Source organism: Pararge aegeria, chromosome 8, assembly GCF_905163445.1.
Source record: "Pararge aegeria chromosome 8, ilParAegt1.1, whole genome shotgun sequence".
Classification (NCBI taxonomy): domain Eukaryota; kingdom Metazoa; phylum Arthropoda; class Insecta; order Lepidoptera; family Nymphalidae; genus Pararge; species Pararge aegeria.
Window position 1 is genome coordinate 15,479,354 of NC_053187.1, and position 20,453 is coordinate 15,499,806.

The window sequence follows — 20,453 nt, forward strand, 5'->3', positions numbered from 1 at the left end:
CTAAACAATCTATAGTATAGGTGTCCAACAATTGAGATATATTGGTATATTCCGTTCATAGTAAGACTAATAATAATAATTGTTTATTACTCTATAAAATAGGTAAGCTTATATATAATAGTGTTCAATTAATGATTTTAAACTAAGATATTCGTGGTTAATCAACATTCCCGTCGTGACCAAGATCCATGCAACTGGGTCGAAATATCGACTAATCCAGAAATATTATCGTAGTATGTACCCGTTGAACTATATTTAAGAAAATTTGTGTTCTATAATTTGTAATCTGGATATCATATCCATGTTATCATACCCATAAGCTTCTGAAGCGAGCTCGGCTGGCTGGAGTGATCCAGCTGGGAGCCGCATCAGTGGCCATACGTACAACGGACGGTCCCAGACCAACCAAGTGCGGAAAAGACCCAGGAACAGAAGAAGAAGAAGATCATACCCATCGAGAGCATGGACGTCGGTTTCGGCTGTGATTTCCATGCAAAATTCCGAGTTTCGCTTTTTGGAAGTAATGTAACATTAAATATGGCTTATTGGACACCCAGAAACTGTCTAAAACAAATAAAAAATGCTAAACAGATAAACAGACTTTACAAATTCAGTATAACTTGAATTCACATTCGTTTAGAAAGTAGACCTTGTCGTGATATTACAGTATTCATGTCGTGCATGTGTAATAGCATATTATTTATTTATTATTTACCTTTATTTCATTAATTGCGTTAGCCTGCGAACTCGTGTTTTAGCGTGTTCATTACAAATGCTACAATTTCTATTTGCTAGAACCAATAAAATATAATAATGTGGACTATAATTAACTGAATACTTCAAAATTAAATGTACCAATTTAATAGGTATATTATTTTTGCTCTTAGTTAGTTATAGACCACTCGTAAATATATTATGACGCGTACTAGTGTAAAGCTAAAGCCAAACCAAGGTGTCCAACTCGCGTCCGGCGGCGTGCAAATTACGACCAACTACAACTTGCGCCTGTTTGAGCAAGAACTTTGCGATCGGTCGTGCAATCAGGACGCAAATTCGCCCGCATTGGTTTAGCCTTGCCTTATGGAGCCCTGAATTGTAGCCTTCATATTTCATAATATTACGAATACATTAAATTTGCTATGCTAAAGAAGATTTCGCAAGCTAAGTTTTTTTAGCAACAACTTTATAGCTACGGGATAGGGTCTGGTCTGCAAACACAGCCCGACTCGACTAGCACGTAGTCTTGCCCCGTCAGTGTCACCGGACCCAATGGCAGGACCAGGAACAAATAAGGCACGTACGTTTGTGTACACGAACCGCGTACCACAGAACACTCGCTTGACCTAGAAATAATAAAAAAGAAATGTTTTATTTATGGTAAGATATCTTGCTCTATACATCATCATCTTTATATTAATAAACCAAAGGGCATCCTGTGTTTTAGCCATTGACTGCAAGCTTTCCTGGTGGTAAGTGTTGAAGCAATCTAACTTGGCAGGTATATTACACAACCCCCCCCCCCCCCCCCCCATCGGTTTCCACGCGTCTGGTAACATCTTCAAAAGATCTTCGACTGCATCATCGCTTTGACCAGGTAAGATAGCAGTCAAATGCTAAAGTTTTAGTGGAATAAAAAAAACCTGTAACCAATCACACGGCGCTTCCTCGAACGCGCTCTTGTGATTGGTCGATCGCTAGACGCAAACTTGAAAGCCGCTAAAGAAGCGAGTTCGACGCCACCAATGACCTTGATTTAGAGCTTTATGATAAACAAATACCTAGGTTAATGTGTGTACATCCAGACGGAAAGAAAAAAAAGAAATGCCACATTTTTTAAAATAGGAACATATTTCGTTTTCAGAATATTATATGAGAAACCGTAGTGGTTTAGTAGTAGTATAGCTTTCTGTGGCAAACCTCGGCCGGGTAAGGTCTACCGCCCGCTATGCTTATTTTTGCTACATGGCAGCATTGTTGCAATGCTGTATTTCGGTCTTAAGGACGTGGTTGCTAGGAATTAGTGTGCGTCATAACCGCGGGTAATAAGTATTGAAATCAAATTAAACATGATCTACCTATGCAAAATATTTAGTAGTTCAACGTAACAAAAATAAGGCTGAAAATAAAGTGCACCGCCAATCTGACGGCAGGTTGGCGGGTGGCATCTAGATTTTAGAAGTCTTTTGATACCTGAAAGAATTAACATTCAATCTTATCATTAAGACTGAAAGATACTAAAGTTTAATTTGTGTAATCGGAATTCCTTATGTTGAACAACTAAATATTTTTCCATAGGTATATAATACAACTAGAGCACTTCTTAATAATAGATCATGTTTTATTTCATTTCATTTCACTACTCAGGTACCTCCCGCGATTATGAAGTACGGAATTACGGCCACTAGGGCTTAACGCCTAGGTTGATTAACACAGGGCGGCACTTTGTAGGACGTAGATATTCCTGATGCCCTACTTGATATTTTTGACTTTGACTTTGACTTTGAAGTTTTACTCTGTTCACACGAACTGTCAGGTGAGCTATCTGCTATGTCCTTCAATTCAAACTATAAAAGAAAAAAAGATACGGTTCGGAACGTTTCTTGAAACACATTACGAGACACATTATGAGAGTATAAACAGCGTGCACTGGCAGCGCCTTGAAAGTATACAGCGCGCTTTTACTTGGTACCTGGCTTTTGATGTCAGTGGCCTTTCACACAAACAGCCATAAAATCAGCTATTGGCTGTGTTCAAAATGACATCTCTTCGACATAGGCGGGATATTCTTGATCTGTGTTTTTTACTTACAATATTAAAAAACAAAAATAAATGTACATTTATATGCAATGTGTATGTATGTAACCACTTTCTCAATAAAAATATCTTTGTCTGTCCCGCAACGGTACACAAGAAGTTTCAAATCCACTAAATTCTTTCTATAGTAGATACTATAATAGTGTACGATATCTCTGAAAACAAGCGCCTATTATACGTTAGATTATAATATGTGAGAAATACATCGAGTTATCCAAAAAGATACCGGGCATCGATATCTTTCATGACTCATCCACGCAAATCACCAAAAACTTATCAGTGAGTTTTTCTCCAAAATAGCAGTATTTATTAATACAGTTATTTAAGTACGTTACTTATTTGCTCTAGGCTTTCTTCAAAAGCATGCTTCTGAAGAAAGTTTAAACGTTAATATTATACCTATCGTATCGTAATGTGTTATATTTGTTTTTTTTTTTCTAATTTTTTTTTTTGTCAAATTAAGTTAACATGCTTTGTCAATGCAATGTGCACGTATGCTATATTTACAAACGTGTAATATATATGTTGTTAGTGCTCTTAATGAATAAATTTAAATAAAATTTAAAAAAAAAATTACACTTACTCGCAAACTTCGAACACGACCTGCTGCAGGAGGTCAGGGAACTTCTGCACAATGGTGACCGGCTGACCCGACGTCAGCGACACCCCGTACATAGGCGCCGTGGTGTTGTAGCGCGTGCGACACAACCGGGTCCCGCCGCATGAATTGGTATTGCCCGGAGTCAACCCTGGGAGGTTTGCTGAAGCGCGTGCTGGGAAACAATTGAAGGTTTTAGCGTAAATTCAACAAGCGGCAATAGCGACTTCGACTTTGCTTTCGAGGGTCGATTTGACATCGACGGAACCTGCATGTCTGATAGTTCTTCGCAACGTTCTAAAAGTGAAGTCTAATATAATCTGCAATTAGCCAGCGTGGTGGACTTCGGCCTTAAACCTTTCTCATTGTGGAAGAGGTCTCCTTCTGACCTCTACTGGATTGGTGATAAGTTGATATGCAGCACCTCAATGCAGATTAAACTCCTGTGCCTAACCACACAGCACAGATATGATTTGGAGTTGACACCGCGTGGTGATAGATTTTATTGAATTCAAGTACAGTCACGTTGTGAAAAGATTCGTCGATTTTCGAATTGATTCGTTCAACATATCACTTTTGTAAACTATTTCATCATTGCAAAATATCATAATTTCTCCTAAATAACTATTTTATAATGCCAAGACCTTTAAGTGAAGAAAGAGCAGCAATTATTTCCGAACATGAAGCTGGCTACCACATATCAGAGATATCACGACGCCTAAATGTGACCAGAGAGATTCTGGATAAGAAGACATGGCGAAGAAGGTGCACTAGTCGATCATCGACACAATAATTCTTGTTGACTTTGACGTTTGTCACTTAGCAGGTTCAACTACGGGTCACGAGGTACTAGGCTCGTCTCCTGGTTCGCTTCAAAAATTGTTAGGTATTGTGTTTTTCTCTTAAAGAATTTTCGGTAGCAGCACGCGTTAGGAAATTGGCGGGGTCAACCTTGCCTGAGACACGGTATCGGCATCGTCCGTCTCTCTAATGAGAGATGAGAGTTTATATTTTATTTGCTCGAATTAAAATCGCACATAACTCAGGAAAGAAAGGGAAGCGGAAGCCTTATGCTCTTAACTATCACTGCTAGTATGGTTATTACAAAAGAATCTAAAGCAATAAAAACGGTTGCCACGTAAAGTGAAGTAAATGCAGCTGCAATGAAATGAGGAACTTTAACGACACACATATTCCCGGCTTGTCGGGGTAATGATCCTCGGGTCTCCATTCTCCGAGCCGGTTTGAAATCAGCGGAACGTGGCTACTTAGTCCGTCAACAGAGGAACATGACGTTATGTAGAGACACTTTATTAAATACTGGCTAGAGACTTCGTCCAGTCGTCTTTATCGTTTTTTAATACCTCTGAATGTTTTCCTATGTTCAATAAGTATAAAGTATTCGATCTCTTTCTTTAGGATGTAGGTAAGTTTAAAAAAAATATATTTTTAAATGTCAAGCACAAGAGCGATCTTGAGAAAATATTCACACCTATATATAACTTACATCCTGGAGATAGACATCGCATAAGTTTTTTAAAACCCTAAACTAACGCAGACGAAGTTGCGGTCATCAGCTATTATTATATATATGATGTTCTATAAGGTTATGTTTTGAATTAATTTGACGATTGAAAAAAACAGAGCCAATAAATAGAATTATAACTTACCAGTTCTATTATTGCTGGGCGCTTTGACGACACCTTCGGAATACCCCGCGTGCGCGTCCAGCAGAGCCCTTCGCATCAGAGCGGGGTCAAGGGTCCGGGCCGCCCTGCCCTGTCGCGTCTGACCCCATGATGACTTCAGCACCCGGTTCACCAGGTGTCTAAAAAACAAGGACATCCTTGGTATCGCAAAATATCAAAATATTAATCTATCAAAATTCAGCTTCAATTAGTTAGTATCCATAAAATTCAAGAAGTACTTGAAATTGGCGTGTCATTTATACGACGGATAATTACGTGTTTTAAATATAATTTGTATGCCAAGTGAACAGAAATTAAACGATTTCATCCACATTTGTATTTTCCAATTTCATGATCATCATCCTCCGCCGATTCATAGAAACAACGATTCATAAAAAGAAATAAAATAAAAAGCCTTTTATTATTCCTTGATTGAAAATATAAACAATAAATATAAAAATAGATAAGAAGTATAATAAAATAAAAATAGATAGAAAATAGATATAAGCTTTTGCAAAATTTTTACGTTAAATAAAAAATAAAAAAATACCAATGATTTAACGTTAGTAACGTATAAATAAGGAACGGACCTCTTCTCTTTTAGAACGGGGGACTCCGGGGAGGATAGGGGTTTGGTTTTCCACATCATGGCCTTGACAATGGCTCAAGGCATGCCATAATAAATTACAAAGTAGCCCTTACGTACAAATGATAGTATCACGTAGTAGTAATACAAAATACAATATTAGAAATCAAAACAAAAAGGTCATTTTAGAATTAAAAATAAACAACGTATAACGGAATTACGAAATACCGTTGAAGGAAGGGAAATCAAAAGAAGCATATTTATTTTTCCATTTAAACTAATTCAAAACATTCTAAGTGTATACTTATAATAATCCTTTTGAAGATAAAATACCGGCACGTGCATAGTACCAACGCTACGCGACGCGTACCTAACAAAGTGACAGGAGTCACTTGATTTTACTTTTACATGTGATGTTAGGGCTGTATCTGATTTCTTTCAGTAAAAACTATGGCAATGGTTTACTGTAAAACTATTAGCGTTTCGGTTTCACAGATAAGTTTCAGAGACAATTTCGGTTTTCATTGACACGTTGTATTTTTCGTTTTTATGATATTGTATGAGTTTTTTCCGGGCTGTTTATTGTTTTACTATGATAAATATCTTTTCACAACCTACCTATGCCAAAACTACTAAATTTGCATCGAGTAAGAAAATTATGTGCTTTCCTACTACTCAGTCCCTTTTCTGACATTCCATAATCGGTGGGTAACTGTCATCGTCATACAAAACTTCCGATGAGTTTGTATGATGATGATGTTGTGATGATGAACTACCTATGTGAGGAAGACCGGTGTTGGTATATTTGCTGAAGGGGCAAGCTGTACCTACGAAGAAGACTAGTTGCCAACTATAAATTACACAATACAGGCACCAAATAAGGCTTGTTAAAGCCTAATTTTGTTAAAAATGCAGTTAACATTTCAACGCTGATGGACAATTTTCTGTAATCGCATATAGATGGCATAATGCTCTTCCCACGGTCGAACAATGGCGGCACAGAGATAATTTTGATATCACATTAAGTTAAAGTACTCGTGAGCGTAAAATAATCTACCCAAAGCAATACAAGATAACGGTGCAATGAGAACTTTTCTTAGGTACCTGTGAGACAGTGAATATTTCCGTGGAGGTTAACGGGATAAAATAGCTTTATAACCGAACTTATTAACAGATTACACGTTTTCACTAACGACGAACAAGTCGATGCCTAAGTAAATAACGCCTAATCAAAGAAGATTCCTAGGCGTACATTCACCAATGGATTTCACTAAGCAACTCATATAACTTGACTTGTCTATGATTCTTGCAACGATGTTGTATTTTGTGTTTGTGTTTATCATATTTTCCATTTTTCGTTTGGATTTAAGGTTTAAAAACTAATTTAATTTTTTTTGTCTATGAAGTTTATGAGTCCCCTAAATATTACGATCGGCAAAATCGGCGTAATTGCCGTAGCTTTAAACGGCGCCTAATATGTATCTGCCGCCAAGCAGCATGTGTTCCGGTCTGAAGGACGTGGGTTCCGGTGTGGCTAAAGGCAAATGAGGCTTAAAACCTACGCCTCGTGTTAATGGACACAGGGCAGCCCGATGCAGGATTCCGTGTTCCGTGTTCCGTTCCGAGTTCCTTGCATGCCCTCCGAAATTACCATCAGGCGGGAAGCTGCTTTGTCAGTCAATTGTTACCTGGTTTTGGTATCTCGTAATCAATCATGGTTGCTATCATTTAGTCGAGGGTTTGGGGCATTTTAGTTTAACGTATACTTAAAATTTTTTGGGCATAGACAAGATTTATTTTTTAAATTTATTCCTGCACAAGTTAGCACTAGATAACAATTTTAACTGGTTTTAAGTGTTGATGCAGTGTGAGCTGATAGCGGTGGACACTTACCTTTTTGGGGTTATGGCATTCATATCGTACCTTAACGCTAAATCGCTTGCACGTCTTTGTCGGTAGTAACTAGTCACGGCCGAAACCTCCCACTAGACCACACAAGAGAGCATTCAGAAATTATAAATTCCCAAATTGCCTCTGCTGGATTCAGACGACCTCCCTGACGCCGTGGTGAGCGCTTTAGTCTTAAGTGGAAGGTCCTTGGTTCGTCCCTCGGCAGAGACAATCAGTGGCGTGCACTTCATACATGCAGAAAAGCACTGCATACCCTAACATTTTCATATAATTTGCAATGGAGGAGGATTTTGCCATTTTATGCCATTTTACTTCTTTATGGTCTTCTTTTACCCTGGTCCAAATTTCTGATCACGCCACTGGGGGCAATATGGGAATTTATAATTTCTGAACTTTCTCTAGTCTGGTCTGGTGGGAAACTTTGGTCGTGGCTAGTTACCACTCTACCGACAAAAACCGAAATATAGGTATACAGGTTTAATATACCTGCCACACCAATAACAGGTTAGCCCGTTACTATCTTAGACTGACTCATCACATATCATCAGGTGAGATTGCAGTCAAGGGCGAAATTTTAATGAAATTACATGAAAAAAAAACCAGTGGGCGTATCAATACAAATGCGTAAAAGATAGGTATATCAAATGCGTGACCACATCGTGTGTATATCATCGTGATATAGACACGATATTGTGGTCACGCATTTGTATTGACGGTTAGGTCTACTGCGCTTCTCACGCATATTGCATTATACAATTTACCGATACTCGCGAAAATCTAAACCCATTTCAAGACCACATGGTAAAAGGCATGGTAAAAGCGCGTTAGCAATTTTAAAGTTGGTCCTACTTTATAATTGCAATAGCGCTTTTACTACAACCAATAAAATGATTTTTTTCTTAATTGTCTTATTTATGATTGTAAGCTTCAGTGGGGTACCCATATAGATACACTAGCAGGTAAACTAAGCTCGGCTGCCTACGCCGTCAGGAAAATTAGACAGATTACTGACGTAGAAACAGCAAGACTTGTTTACTTCGCGTACTTTCATAGTGTGATGTCTTACGGGATCTTATTATGGGGCAAAGCTGCTGATATTGAAACTATATTCATATTGCAGAAAAGAGCTGTACGGTCAATATATAAACTTAAATCACGTGAATCCCTCCGTGAAAAATTTAAAGAAATTGGTATACTTACGGTAGCCTCACAATACATTTATAACAATATAGTATTTGTAAGACAACATATTAGTCTTTATAAACAAAAAGTGGATATAAACAGTCGACTTACAAGAAATGGTCATAAATTAGTGACATCTGCATATCGTCTGCGAAAGGTGCAGAAGTCATTTGTGGGATTGAGTATACGCTTTTATAATATGATTCCTAAGGTAATTTTGGACCTACCAATCCATAAGTTTAAAGAATGTGTTAAAACCACATTTATTGCAGCGAGGTTATTATACAATTGATGAGTTTCTTAATGACAAGGTTGCTTGGAAGCATCCGGCTCCGCTTTCATCTCTCACAAGATAGAAAAATGAATGTTAAAATATAAAATGTAAATTTTTGATGTTGGAAAAGAGCAACTGCTGAGTTTCTTGCCGGCTTCTTCTCGGTAGAATCTGCCTTCCGAACCGGTGGTAGAGTCACTACACACGGACAGACTTGACGTTTCAAAAGTGCTTGTATTAGGCCAACTTGAAATAAATGAATTTTGAATTTTGAATTTTTTGAATTTTATGAGTGTAAAGTTTATGTTATAAAATAAATATAAAATAGTACCTAAAGTTTAAAGTAGGACCCTAATTTAAAATTGCAAACGCGCTTTTACTTTTTACGCTTTTAACCAATAAAATGATTTTTTTCTTAGTTGTCTTAGTTTAGAGTATAAATTATATGTTATAAAAATAAATATAAAATAGTACCTAAAGTTTAAAGTATGCATAAACAAAGCAAAATCACTTTTTATTTTATTTCTATAAATGTTTTTTACAATAAGTATAAACACAAAAATGTATCTAATAAAAAGATTGTTGACAACACAAATTATATATAAGTCAGTATATAATCTACCAATCTGCACTGGGGCCAGCGTGATGGATTACCGCCTTAACCCCTTCTCATTGTGGAAGGAGACCCATGCCCTGTAGTGGGCCGGTAATAGGTTGATATGAAGATGATGATGATGAAGTACAAAAAAAAAAATAGTACAGTAAAATAAAAGCTGTACTTAAAGTCACCATAACATAAAATCGTTATAGTCAAGCCTATCTATGTAGGTCAATAAAGAAGAAATAAATCTTTTTTGGTTTTTATTATTGTATTCCCAAATCGCAATCCACCATTTAAAGTCTCTCTGCGAATAATAGTTAATTAATAGTTCTGAATTGTTCATCATTCGAAGATATTGTAATTGGCATTAAACTCCAAAACTAAAAGAAACATCACTTCTTTATAAAGTTCTGTGGAACTATAAATAATATCCCTTTATTCTGAAAGCTCTGGTTCATAAATATCATTAGCTTTTCCGTCACAGAGGCCATTGTCAGCATTGTCCGGCTCTGATTTGATAAAGCTACAAGATGGTATGAGAGATTCTTCCAACATTAGTTGCTCAGAATTTTTCCCCGATTCCTTCTCTTCTAGAGCTAATTTTAAATCAGTTTCAGTGTGAAGATGGTTGTACTCAATTCTAGTCATGAATGTTGCCACACCTCTCTTTGGATTATAACCAAAAACGGCCTCGCTGGGCGTTCTCCGGAGATTAATATTGAATGTACTGTTTAAAACATATTGGACATACTTAACTCCTTGATACCATTTCATTGAACCATTTTCTTTTAGCCAATCGCCTAGCATTCTTAGTATATCTTCATTATTTTGTCCTTTGTAACTCGTTGTACTCTCCTTACGATCTGCACTGACCACTTTTATTTCTGGGAAAGCGGTATACATTCGTCGACAAATTTGTTTCGTTACAGATATACCATTTTTTGATTGTAAAACATTTGGCGCGCCAAAGACGAGGAATATTTCTAATAGAGCTTCGACAGTTTCGTCAACATTAATACTTTTCAAAGGCTTCAGGTGGATGTACTTTGTAACGAGATCTCTATACACCATTAGATATTTATAAGATTCTCCTTTTGCTGCTGTAACATCAAGTATGTCCATTTGGCCGCGGGAGTACAGTTCTGGATATAACTTGTCGTCTTCGTCAAAGCTTCCTCGTAGGTCACAATTTGATATGTCATCTCTGACACTATTTCCCAGGGGATCAATTTTTAGCTCTATTTTAAAAATATTCCCTGTTTCAGACGAATTAAACACTTCTTCCGTTCCTTGTTTATCGCTTCGCATAATCTTGCTGCGTTTAGGTACTTTATTTTTGCAACCTTCGCAAAGGGAGAGATAAAGCATGACGATGGCAGTTGTAATGTTTTTATACTTCAACTTAATTGCGTTCATTAACCGCGTTCTGCCTGCGTGGTTCAATCTCAAGTGGTAATCGCGTATGATGTCATAAATTTCCTCTAATTTGACAAAAACCATTTGAGATTTATGGCCAGGGGTTCGCGCCGTAACAAGTCTCTCGCCGTTAGACGAGTCGACGATATCGTATCTTTTGATTCGACGGTAGTCGGCTGGTGTCTTCTTTATTTTCGTTTTAGCGTTTTTCACCTGCTCAATGAGTCGCGTGTACTTTGCCGCTGTGAGTAGGAACGTGTTCGGCGCAGTCACGCTAAGAAGCGTCTCGTTAACTCGCTGATAGAATAAATCTCGATCAACGTCCTCCGACATCGTGATAAAGCGATAATCAAGTTATTCAACTATGCGAACATAACTATAAATTATTCGTGTTTTTACACTATAACACAGTTTTTAGCCACTGATAATATATTAATAATCTTTCCACATGAAAAACACTCGTTACGTTATTACGCGTAATAACCTTAGCGAGCGGGGACTACACAGCTCTGTCGACTCGGCAGTCGCTATCGTGACATTGTTGAGTGAAAACGAGAATACCCGATATCGCACGAACTGGCGGGCCGGGCGCGCCGGATAAAGACGCATATTGCCAGTCAAAGCGTCTCTCTCGCCCGTATCTCAGCTTGAACGCGTTCTATCCATTGAACTATCGAACCGGTTGACGCAATGTTGACTGTGTAGCGAAACGGCAAGATGACTCTTATTTGTATACAGGTAAGTCAGAGAATGGTATTAGTGAAAACGGTCAAACCAATTAAACTGATTAAACGCTATTAATTGTGGAGTGTGCTATCCATTTTGTACGCGTAAAGGTGAACCGTGAATTTAGAGTATTCTTCTTCTGACCTCATCAACATCATCATCATCATCACATCAGCCCATTACTGGCCCACTACAGAGCACGGGCTCCTCCCACAAGAGAAGGGGTTAAAACCGTAGTCCACCACGCTGGCCCAGTGCGAGTTGGTGGACTCTACACACCTTTGAGAACATTATGAAGAACTCTCAGGCATGCATGTTTCCCCACGATGACACCAATTGTCATCTTGGAGATGTCTCTTAAAAAGTTCAAAGTTTGTATTAAACGTAAGCTTATAGAAAAGTCCTATTATAGTATAAAGGACTACGTAATCGATAAAAAAGCTTGGCTGTAAATTATTGCTCTAACCAGGTTGCTCTTCTAATAATTTAAAATGACATTGTGAGATGGTGATAACGAAAAAAATAAAAATAAGACAACCGGCTAAGTTTGTTGTGGGCTTCTTCTTAGACCAGGACGCATTTGGAACCCTCGTAGCTTTAGTTTTAAGTTTACGAATGTGGTTATCGCCATCATCTCACTACCGTGTAATTCTTATGTACGCATCAAAAGTGCCACCTATGGGCCTACTTGAATAAAGATATTTTTGACTTTGACTTTTGACTTTGATGTTTTTCTTCACCGTTGAAGCAAGTGATATTTTAATTACTTAAAACGCACATAACTCAGAAAAGTAAGAGGTGCGTGCTGGGATTCCAGCTCGGCCCCCAAGAAGTGAAGTCAAGCGCTACCAAATGCGCTATCACCGCTTATGACATATACATACATAAAATTTTACACTGATGATTATGGTAAGTGATGATGCAGTCTAAGATTGTAGCCAGATTGTAGCGAACTAACCTAATTGGGGTATGGCAGTATACAAAAACCGATACCCAAAATCGGTTTTTTTCTTATTACGCTCTTATTATGATAATTCGAGCGAGCTGACGCAACGGACGATTGGGGGAGTGGGGAGCGACCCTTTCTGAGTCCAAGGCCGTGGGTTCGATTCCCACAACTGGAAAATGAAAATGTTTGTGTGATGGATATGAATGTTCTTCAGTGTTTTTATATATACTATAAGTATTTATGTACCTATACATATAATTCATAAAAATATTTATGAGTCATTTTACTACACATAACACAAGCAACGCTTACTTTGGGGCTAGATGTGTGTACTGTCGAAGAATATTTATTTATGTGTCTTATGTGTTCCAGATGCATTGAAGCAGAGTGGAAGCTAAGCTTTGGCCATACTTCAGTGTACCTCAACGCTTTATCCCCTGGGCCCTGACTGGAGTTTAAAATAAGCCAAAAATTCTAATTAATTAAGTGAAGTAAGTAAGTTTTTAAGTTTTGAAGGGATAGATCGTCAAGATTGTTTCGCAACAGACCAATCTTCCTCTGTATAGGGCGCATAAAGATAAGACTAAATAAATACCTAGGGTATGGCGTTCCATCTGGTCCCGGACAATCGGTACCTTGAAGTGCGTCTCCCCAGGCGTACTTGAGTCGTGGCCCGCAGTCGCCGACAACGCAAACCGTTACCGCAGCCTGGAAACAAACGAAAGAGTACTTTATAACACAGTATATAGAAAAGATGCAGTAGTTTGATGCCTTTAAGCATTGATATAATTGTAGTCGTTGGTAAAGAGGAGATAAACACAGTGTTTTTTGTCGCCGAACAACGATAGCCCCTAGATCAAATAAGTAATATTCAAAGTATTCAGTTTAGGCTTTGCATTATAAAATTAAATTTCTGGTGCATGAAACGACCGAAGTTGATTGAATTCTCACCGCTGCCGCACCACGTCGCTTATACTCGACATAGGTAGGATGCTTCTTAGACACCAATTTATTTTATCAGAAATATAATTATATTTTTCTAAGTAGCATAGTAATTTTTTTTTAAAGTAGGTATTTGTGATATGTTGCATTAGATGCAGAAATTCATTTATTTCAAGTAACCCTAGTTTGAAGCACGACATCAAATGTCATGTTAATACATAATTATCTTTATTTACCCAACCCCTTTCGATGTTAGAAGTAAATCTTTTAAATATAGGTGTGCAATCAATCCGTACTAGTTATACCTATATCCTAACACAGCTTTTCTAATTGTTAATAAACAATCAAATCGTAAACGTTGGGCACGCGAAGCGACACGGACGATCGTGACCAAGCTAAAATACGTACCTACCTACTACTAGTTGGATATGTGAGGTGGCCCAGTGGCACACTTAATAGGCACAGCTAGCCCTTGACTACAATATCTCACCTACCATCTTCACTTACTCCATAGAGTAAGTGATGATGGTAGCGGGTTAACCAGTTAGGGGTATGGCAGTTTTATTCAATCCATCTAATTGGTCTCTACACGGCATCGTATCTGAACGCTTATTCTTTACGTGGCACGTCTTTGTCTTGTTATGGCGGTGACTAGACACGACTAAGCCCCCATCATACGAGAGAAAATTCAGAAATTATAAATTCCAAAATTGCTTCTATCGGGAATCAAACCCGGGACCTCGTGCGTATAAGACCGTAGCGCCCACCACAGCGCCAAGAAGGTCTTCAAACCTTGTGTTAGGTTAAGGTATGAAAGCAGATCGACATCATCATGATAGTAACAATAGATGGACGTCGACTGTGTTTCCTGTGATGATTTCTAAATGTTAAAGTCTTGTGTCGCTTCCGACTAGCCACTCTTGCCATTCCAGCACTTTGCTTAGATCCCAACGTCCATCTGTTCACTGATCTAAATAATAATAATACATTTTATTTTATTACTATTTAATTCATATCATAATTACGCTGAGATCTCCTTAATAAATTAATATAATTGTACCAGGAGCTTTTGTTTTCTCTAACAAAATGGTTAGGGAAAGTAATTGAATCCAACATTATATTTGCCCTGCCCATTTCCACTTCAGTTTCGCAAGTCGCTGATTAACTACGGGTCCCCTAATCTTTGATTTATTAACTGAGGGCCTTAATTATAAACGTGTCATAACACCGGAATAGCAGTGTTCTTCTCTAAATTGTGACACACTTAATCTAATGACAATGAATTACTGCATATTCATTAAACATTTATTTGATTAATATACTTTATTGTACACCAAAAATAATATAAAGTTTAACTAGGATAACATAACAAATATTACGTACAATAGGCGTCCTTATCGCTAACAAGCGATCTTTACTATACACGACATTGATCATTAGCAACCCTTCACTTGTCCACTACAAGGCACCACGGGTCTCCACTTAGAATTGCAGGGTTTTGGCCGTGATCAACCACACTGTCCAAATACGGATTGGTGGACCTAAACAATATTATTTACTCTGGTTTCTCACGATGTTTTCATTTACCGTTAAAGCAAGTATGATTTTAATTATTACTTTAATTAAAAATGCATACAGCTCAGAAAAGTCGGGGGTGCGTGCCCGCTCTTGAACTTGATCCCCGTAAAAGGGAGGCCAAAGCTCTAGCCACTAGGCTTTTACCGCTTCAGTTCTGACATTATGCCACCATAGAACGGCCAATTGGCGCAGTTTGCAGCGATCCTGCTTTCTGAGTCCAAGGCCGTGGGTTCGATTCCCACAACTGGAAAATGTTCGTGTGATGAGCATGAATGTTTATCAGTGTCTGGGTGTTTATATGTATATTCTAAGTATTTATGTATATTATTTATAAAAAATATTCAACAGTCATCGTAGTACCCATAACACAAGCTACGCTTACTTTGGGGCTAGATGGCGATGTGTGCATTGTCGTAATATATTTATTTATTTATAGAGACAAGGGGATCTCCGAGCACAGCCCTCTTCATCGCCCGTTGAGAAATTCTAGGCTTTCTTATCGTGCCCATAGTAAGCGACCACGTTTCGGAGCCATAAGTCGTAACGTTATTCACGCGAAGCAAAGCAGACGATTGCGGGCTAGCTGAGATATAAAGTGTGCCGTGACCCAGTGGCACACTTTGAAGTCAACAATACCAGACCTTTCATGGACCTTGTGTCTGGTCAGAAACCAGTCCGACACATAATGTGTATATTATCTATCTATCCAACCTAACCTTTTAATAATAAAGTCAAAGAGTTTTTTTTTATTTGTCTGTTTGTTTGTTCAAAGGCGCTCATGTCTGGCACAGTAAATAGGTTACATATTTAGGTACTGTGCCTCTGAGATCAGTGTAATTTTAAGCATTCGTTAGCCCAAAATCAAATCTTGTAGAAGGTTATTTAATTTAACATCGAGCCTGTCTGTCATTTTTAAATAACTGTTTGTAATAATTATTTTATTTTATTAGCCGAAATCACTATTTCTAAAAAGATTGAGGGAATTTTCACAAATAAAATAAGAATACTAATTTGCTTGCGACAAAACTTCCTTGTTTGCAAATGTGATAAGGCCTTAACCTCCGAAACTACATAATCAATTTATAAAATATGGCTTGTAAAAAGGTAGGTAGGTACTCTAGTCTCTATCGCTGATACCTGATAAATTAATAGTAAAGGCTTTTTCTTGATCGTTATAGATGCGTGTATAATGGTTAGCATAATTATTTGAATTGGTAGGCTTAGAAGGTTCAGTGATTTCACTTGAATACGTAATTTGAAAAAATACCACGAGGCGCGAAATAAAAAAAATATAATGAAATAGTGATGTGCGATGAATCGTAAAAAGCCTTCAAGAAGAAAGTGCCAACTGCCAGTGTAACATTTCTAGGTCAAGTGTACCTACATGACATGTCAATGAACTGTTGGAAACGCCAGATGGGTGTCAAGTGTGTACAGTGAATATATTCACGTTTCATGACTGTCACACTGGATTGTGATAAAAAAATAGTTTTAAAAAGGTTTTAATTTTAAGACTCGTCACTATGAACTTCATTGTCTGTTGCCTACATTTTCTACGCAGCTTTGTAGGGAGAAAAGAAATAAACATATAATACCTAGTAGCTTTTGCAACTTAGCTCACTATTGAGGCATAAATTAAAATGTAGGTACCGCCAGCAGCTTACCATTTTTTTTATTTATAGTCTGCAATGATTGAATTGAAAAAAAATGCGATTTCTATAAACCGAAATCAATACAAATTACCTAATAATCCATTACAATGCCAATAAGAATAGAGGATGGCATAAACCCTGTCAAGGGAATTAGTATCTCATCACTATTCTGATCAGATAGTCTTAACGCAATGAAGTTATCGATTAATACAAAAGTGAAAATACGTACGTAGGTACCTCCATAGTATATACAAATAAAATGCAGTGAAAGTGACTAGCGGTCTCTTAGGCAAATTATATGGAGGGCACGTACCATACCTGTACCAATAAGTATTTGTAGTCCTTCCAAATTATAAGATTATGCATTTCTCGCTTTTACAAGTGTCGCAATTTACAATAGTAGTATGAGAAACTAGCCGAAATGCGCAGGTTTTTAAATTCACTTGGTCATGGATGATAAATGATTATAATATACATTATAATAAACATTTAATTTTATCTTAATATTTGACTCATACATAGAGATTCTGAGATAAAATGATAAATTAATGGATTGATCTGGATGAACTGGAACTCATTGGAGTTACTGGTTAAGAAATGGTGAACGATTTTATTTATCTGGGCTAAAACATTAGTGACAAAGGTTGTTGAAAAGCAAAAGTCTTCAGTGCCAGCTTTCTAAATTAAGGGTAAATCGGTCTCAAGTCTCACCACGTTGGTACTAGAGCAGATACATGGTCGATAAAGGCTGCAACCGCTAGAGAACCGATGCTTTAAAGATGTGTTGCTCATAACAAATGCGGAGCATCCCCAACTCGGCTAGCATGGGCAGGAGGTAAACGGCGGTAAACTTCTCCCATGCCATGTTCCTGTGCTTAAGCAGGTGGACACGTTAATTATATCCCTTGTCAGGGGATATAATCGGGGGATATAATTTTTCTCCTGTCTATGTTTCATCAGACTTGCTAGGTCTGATCACAAAACCAACTTTACACCACCACCACCACTAAACACTATCTACAATTTGTCTGTGAAAAACACTCGAGTGCTTCGGTCATATGGCACTGGTGAAGAAAAGCTGATGCACACAGAAAATATCGAAAAAAAAGTGACCGTGCGGACGTAGCCCGAAGCCTTGGAAGAACAGGTGTAGAATGCACCCTATTGTCCCTGTATGCAAAATATGAGGAAGTGGATAGTTAAGCAAGTTATGTCCGTTAGGTGCCACAAACCTTGATTATTAGGGTAAGGTTCAGGAAGGGATTTAGAAATTAATTATTCAGGATAAATTGTTTTACACTCTTCAATGTATTGAAATATTTCGTATGATACACGTATGTGTTGATAATAATTTATTGAAGTTATTGCGGTGTAATCGGTGATAATAATCAACTTTGCAAAAATGTACTTAATTTATCTATCGTCTTGTAGTTATCTTTGTCTATATACTATGTTATTAAAATCAAAAGCGCGAGACACACCCAGGGTCTCGCAAAAACTCTTAAATGGTAGGTAAAAAAATAGGAGAAACCCAATGAATCAGCTGAAACGTAAAAAAAATAGAAATAGTGATTTTTATAGCAATTGCAACTTCGGATGGCGTTCAGATAAATATCCTTTTAAGAATTGATACAATCAAACAAATTTAGATTTTAAGGCAATGCGAAGTTTAAGAGAGATATGAAATTTTCTGTTGTTCTCGACTTTGAAAATCATCAATCTACTCAGATTACTTTTCACGTTTTAGACTTTGAAACAGTGAAAGTATCATCCGATCGATTTAGTTTACGTGACAAGTATGTGTAAATAAAAGATTTCTCGGTTTTCCTGTGTAATACGAATTGCATTATCCTGTTATATTACCCGCATGGTGTGTAACATTCATTGATAACTACCGAATTTCAATTTGTGAATTTCGGTCAGCCACTTTAGAAGTTACTGCTAACGTGCGTGTCAAATTAGAGCACGTGTTAAAAATATAATAAAACCTGAAAATTTTGTCTGCCAAGCAAGTGATTGGTCTATGCCCTTTTAAGGTTTAAAAAGATTTATAAAAAGTATAGTTATATATTAATATGTATAATGTTTATTTTTGATACAATCACCTTTGTGGATCTTCCAAGTATACCTTCGTGACATTGGCGAAACACAGCGTGCCGATTTGGCTTAAAAGCCAAAAAAAGCAAAAGAAGAAGAAGAAATCTCCTTACCTTATCTGTTCAATTAGTGCATTGTGTTCCTATATTTTAAATTGAAGAATTATTTACTTGTGTGAACTAGTGAATAATTATTTAACTTACTTGGTACATAATAAGTTTATCGGTTTACAATAGGTACGTAGGTAGGTACTTTATGAAAGCGCTTATCTCACGAACTTTATTTTTGGGATAGATAGCCTGGTTTATAAAAATTTTAAACGTACAAAAGATACTAATTAAGAACTTTCACCAATATAAAATGTGGTAAAATAAATACATTCCGCAGATTTGAGAAGAATGGCAAGATATTATGATACCCAGGTACATAAAACTTGCGATTTATCAGGTATCGGTCAGCCACCTTTGACTAATGACATGTTAATGCGCTAAGAAAACGAAGAGCTTGTTCGTAACAGTAAACCGATGATAACTTCGCCCATAGTTTCATATTTTTTACCTATCTCCCTGAACGGTCCGCTCCGAATGCATGGGCAATGAGTCAGTCGACCATGTAGTAGGTATAATAGGTATTAAACTTAGATAGGTAGCTACTTACAAGCGGTTTATAATTTAACTTGTTAATATCGAGCTTACATTTCTTGATTATAGGTTGTTTAATAAGAAGGAATAATGTTTGGCACACATTTAAAACGGATTCATTATTTTTAAATTAAAATCTAAACAAATAATGTTGGAATATGTCTACAGTACAAAAAAGTATTTTTTGTGTTACAGAAAGCTTTTTATTTATAAATAAGCTAATATCTTACATAAAATAAATATTTTATGTAAGATAGAAAGTGTGGTAAATAATCATTTTAAAAACACCCTAGAATAACTTTTTTATTTGCTGCCATTCCATTAAAAATACAGAATACCTCAAAATTTTTAATTAAAACTTTTGATGCCATAATTATGAATTAATTTATGACATAACATACGTAATTATTGTTTTATTATTTAGGAGTAGAGAAATATTAAATCCAAATAGGATCTTATTAGAATTTAATTTTCAGCATAACTTACCAAATAAATATAGACCGATATATTTTTAAGACACATTTTGTTTATTTATTAGTTGCACAGTTGGAAAAAATATTAATGTATTGTTTCGGCACACAGTTTTTATGCAAAAATTTGTACAAGTATGAAAATTATACATTCGCGTTAGTAGAAGGGCGTGCGATCGGCGCACTGCCCGCGCAGTCAACAAGTGGTGTTCATTATAACGGGAGTTCATGCCATGCCGGGCCGGGAGTCCTACGAGCGGGCGGTGGGCGCCTACTTAACGTAGTCTGCCGCAAGCTCTCTCTTTGAAATTTAAAATTAGCGCCATCT

General features: G+C 37.0%; 2 protein-coding genes across 2 annotated transcripts; both read right to left on the reverse strand.

Annotated features, from left to right (window-relative positions):
• Positions 1 to 239: 239 nt before the first annotated feature.
• Positions 240 to 20,311, reverse strand: LOC120625709. Its single transcript, XM_039892853.1, has 5 exons — positions 20,142 to 20,311; positions 13,341 to 13,453; positions 5,083 to 5,240; positions 3,398 to 3,587; positions 240 to 1,343 (listed from the first exon to the last, which is right to left on the reverse strand). Exons 1-5 carry the CDS (start codon positions 20,175 to 20,177, stop codon positions 1,190 to 1,192), a joined length of 651 nt encoding a protein of 216 aa, XP_039748787.1. The 5' UTR covers positions 20,178 to 20,311; the 3' UTR covers positions 240 to 1,189.
• On the reverse strand, positions 9,955 to 11,536 carry LOC120625708 (KRAB-A domain-containing protein 2-like). The gene has a single exon (XM_039892852.1). The coding sequence runs from the start codon at positions 11,401 to 11,403 to the stop codon at positions 10,090 to 10,092; it is 1,314 nt and encodes a 437-aa protein (XP_039748786.1). The 5' UTR covers positions 11,404 to 11,536; the 3' UTR covers positions 9,955 to 10,089.
• Positions 20,312 to 20,453: the final 142 nt, after the last annotated feature.